The following is a 3,905-nucleotide window of genomic DNA, read 5'->3' as shown; positions in this document are numbered from 1 at the left end:
GCTGCATGGATTTGGTGATCCTATGATCAAACTCTACCTCCTTGTGGACGTAGCAATTTTCACCAAAATACTAAAATTGTAGCCATTTATCACATGACCAGCCATGAATTGGCTGCTATTTAGCTATTACCAACAGTTCCGTTGAAAAGTTTTGTTTTTTGAGAGTAACAATCACAGGACTGTATTAGCCACTGTTTCTTTTACTCCCTATGCTCTGTATTTCAGGAAAATTATATCCCCAGGAAGCAATATACCTGGATTGTGTAATCTCAGCTCCCCACAGAAATAGCTTTATTGAGATGCAATAATTTACTCTCTCAACTTTTATAGCAGTGTGCTGTATGAAGAACTTTTTTTTTTAAACAAGATCCTGATGTTAAAATATAGTCCAGTCTGTACCCTAAGGTCCCTTATAAAAATATTTCTTTTGGTATTTAGTGAAAGGAAATTTATCTAACATGGTTTTTTTGGTACATGAAAGTTTATTACTACCACGTTGGCATCATCAAAACTTAGGATCTCGGTCTTTTCTTCTTGCCTTTGCATAAGGCCAAGAGAGACACCCTGGCTACTTTGACAACTTTAAAGTGGGTCTCAGGAATGTCACCACCAGCATGACATTTGTAACCAAATCTAGCAACCAGAGAAACAACAACTTTCTACTGTATAGCACAGGGAACTATATTCAATATCTTATAATAACCTATAATGGAAAAGGATTATGAAAGAGAATATAAATGTGTGTGTGTGTGTATAACTGAATCACCGTGCTGTACACCAGAGACTAACAGCATTGTCAATCGATTATACTTCAATAAAAACAACAGTAACAACAACAAATCCAGCAACAAGAACATCACCGTTTTCTGCAATAAAGTGCGAGCAGCCATCATTGGGTATGAAAGCTGTGAGTTTCTTGCTCTTCTTGATCAGATGATCCCTGAAAACCTTCCTGATAGCAGACTTCAACTGTCTGGCTTCAACCTTGACTTTTTCTAGCAAAATTCCCTTTGCCTGTGAAGTAGCTCCAGAGGGGCTAGCCTTCAGGGCTGTGCCCAAATGGGCTCTCTTGTACTCGTTATCATGCCACCTCTGGTCCTGATGGTGGCAGCAGAGCTTCTTGGCAGTAACGAGGACCTAGACCCTTGCCCATCCCACTGGTACACAGGCCCGAGTGAAAGATTTAGTAAACTGTGGTTTTCAACTGCGGTAAAATACACAGGACATAAAATTTACCATCTTAACCATCTTAAAGTATAAAGTGCGGTAATGTTAAGTATGTTCACATTGATATGCAACCAATCTCAGAACCTTTCATTCTATAAAACTGAAACTCCATACACATTATGAAGCTTAATTATATGTGTTAATTTGGCCAGGCCACAGTGCCTGGATATTTGGTTGAACATTTTTCTAGATTGTTTCTTTGAGGGTGCTTTTGGATGAGATTTACATTTCAATTGGTAGACTCTGAGTAAAGAAGATTGCTTTCTACAATGGGTGGGCCTCACCCAATCAGTTGAAGACCTGAATAAAACGAAAAATTGACTTCCCCCAAGCAGGAGGGAAATCTGTCACCAGACAGCCTTCAGATTTAAACAGCAACATCAGCTTCTCCCTGGGTCTCCAGCCAGATGGCCTACCCGACAGATTTTGGACTTGCCAGCCTCCATATTTTCATGAGTCAATTCCTTCAAATAAATCTCTCTCTATGTGTATAAACATCATATTGATTCTGTTTCTCTGGAGAACCCTGATTTATAAACCCATTAAACAACAAATCCCTCTTTCTGCCTCCTCCCAGCCCTTGGCAACCACCATTCTACTTTCTGTTACTATCTATTTGACTACCCTAGATACCTTATATGGGTGGAATCATACAGTATTTGTCTTTTTGAGACTGGCTGATTTCACTTTGCATTATGTCCTCAAGGTTCACCTGTGTTGTAGCACGTGCCAGAGTTTCCTTCCTTTTTAAAGCTGAATAATAATATTCCATTGTGTGTATGCATTTTGTTTATCCATTTATCAGTCGATGGACACTTTGGTTGCTTCCATCTTTTGGCTACAGTGAATAAAGCTGCTACGAACATAGGTGGACAAATATCTCTTTGAGACCCTGCTTTCAATTCTTCTGGATATATATATTCAGAGAATTGCTGGACTGTATGATAGTTCAATTTTAGCTTTTTGATGAACCATCATACTGTTTACATAGCGGCTGCATCATTTTACATTCCCACCAACAGTGCACGAAGATTCCGATTTCTCCACAGCCTTGCCAACCACTTGTTATTTCCAGCAATAATAATCCTGCAGGAACCCAAAATAATCCTCAGAAGGGGTCATTTTTGTCATGGAATAGCATTTCGTATGTGTGTGGCTGGGGGTGGGGAATGCTGATACACACGTGATCTCAGAAACTGTGATGTTAAGACTAATACACAATTTAGACTGAATCTACATAACATGAAAACAATTATTTAGAAGTGAAAAACTCTGTCAAAAAGTTACTTTTCCCTGGGGTGTTGGATGACTGGACTGGCAGGTTTCGTTGTTTAGAATTTGCATGCCAACAGCCTTGTTCAAGGTTGTTCTCCAGAAGGTATACTAGACCATTATGAATGTCACCAGGTCACTCTGAGGGGTGAGCATTTTTAAATGCAGAGGGAGTGTCTCATGTAAAGCAAAAGGTGCGCACCAGCAGGCCGCAGCCCAGATCGGGCCTCGCAGGCTTATTTGACTTGGCTGGCAGATTTGTCGGCCCACACAGTGGTTTTTTATTTTTAATTTGAATTAGCCGACAACTTTTTAAATGGAGAGATTTCACGCAAAAATCTTGATTTCTAGCTTTGCGGGTAAAAATAAGCTGACCGGGCAAGCCTGGGCCTTCATTCCCACAGGGCAACAGTTGGCTGGGGTTGAGTAACAGCTGCCCTTCCCACCCGGATTTGCGCTCCCCAATTCCCCATAGTCCCCACCCACTCCAACACTGGAGAGCTTGAGGACGCCCAGCCAGCAGACTTCTGGGTTCGTCAGGAACCACTTACAACTTCCTGCAACGTCCAGCGGGATGTGAGGCCCATGGTGGGCACTCAGCTGTTGCTGGATTATTTAGTGAGTCTGATTCCTCATGTGCTAAAATCATTTAGGATCCCTTGCTCTCTCTTAGTGGAAAAAAGAGATCTTAAGATGAAGGCCTGGAATAATGAAATACAAAAGGAAAAGGATTTAGACAATGCAGACAGAGGGAAACACCCGCAAGGAAAATAATTAGGCGAATGTAGTTTCTTACTAAGCAATTTAGCCCTGAGCTCTTTTTCCCACGGGAGGAAAACTGAGGGAAACAGCACCCAAGAAAGGTTTCAGCCTGAGCCCTCTGTTTAAGACAAGAGAGAAACAAGGGGCAAAAGGTTAGGCAGCCGCCTGACAGTGGCAGAATTCTTGAGTTAACATAAATAGAAATAGATACAGAAAATGAGGACCATATGGTTGGCTAGATCACAGCTCCTCTGTGTGTGGATTTGAAAGGCCACCCACTGAGAAAAATAACTCAATTTATTGTTTCATAACATTTTAACTCCTCCTGTTTTAATTCCTGAGGCATGTGGAGAAGTTCTTTTACACTTTCAGGTGATAGCAAACGAAAAATGTGTTAAAAAAATGCAAACAACATCTCTCTTTCTGTCTTTCTCTGGCGATTGTATTGACTAAGAGAAACATGAATGTCTTCTAGAAGATGTGCTTTAATCTCCAACCCAAAACATAGTTTCAAGTACTTAAACCTCTGCTTGCAGCATATTTACTATTATTCCACCGGCCAAGGTAAGTTACACGGCCAAGCCCAGAGTTAGCCTGGGAAAGGACTATCTAAGTGTGTGGATTTAGCGAGCTTTGCTTTTGAG

The 3,905-nt window shown here is 41.0% G+C and overlaps 1 protein-coding gene across 1 annotated transcript; it reads right to left on the bottom strand.

Annotated features, from left to right (window-relative positions):
• Positions 1 to 512: 512 nt before the first annotated feature.
• On the bottom strand, positions 513 to 3,086 carry LOC105068737 (small ribosomal subunit protein uS12-like). The gene is made up of 3 exons (XM_045516373.2): positions 3,051 to 3,086; positions 843 to 1,137; positions 513 to 634 (listed from the first exon to the last, which is right to left on the bottom strand). Exons 1-3 carry the CDS (start codon positions 3,084 to 3,086, stop codon positions 513 to 515), a joined length of 453 nt encoding a protein of 150 aa, XP_045372329.2.
• Positions 3,087 to 3,905: the final 819 nt, after the last annotated feature.

This window comes from Camelus bactrianus, chromosome 2 (assembly GCF_048773025.1).
Source record: "Camelus bactrianus isolate YW-2024 breed Bactrian camel chromosome 2, ASM4877302v1, whole genome shotgun sequence".
Classification (NCBI taxonomy): Eukaryota; Metazoa; Chordata; class Mammalia; order Artiodactyla; family Camelidae; genus Camelus; species Camelus bactrianus.
Note: the sequence above shows the minus strand (reverse complement) of the source record. Positions and strands in the feature narration are given on the sequence as shown.

What these genes read in the sequence shown, in the direction of transcription:
- LOC105068737 (XM_045516373.2), bottom strand. Translation starts at nt 3,086, where the DNA reads ATGGGCCTCACATCCCGCTGGACGTTGCAGGAAGTT. An exon ending in GCTGGACGTTGCAGGAAGTT is followed by an intron (nt 1,138 to 3,050) that starts GTAAGTGGTTCC and finishes GCAAGGGTCTAG; the next exon opens with GTCCTCGTTACTGCCAAGAA. An exon ending in CGGTGATGTTCTTGTTGCTG is followed by an intron (nt 635 to 842) that starts GATTTGTTGTTG and finishes CTCTGGTTGCTA; the next exon opens with GATTTGGTTACAAATGTCAT.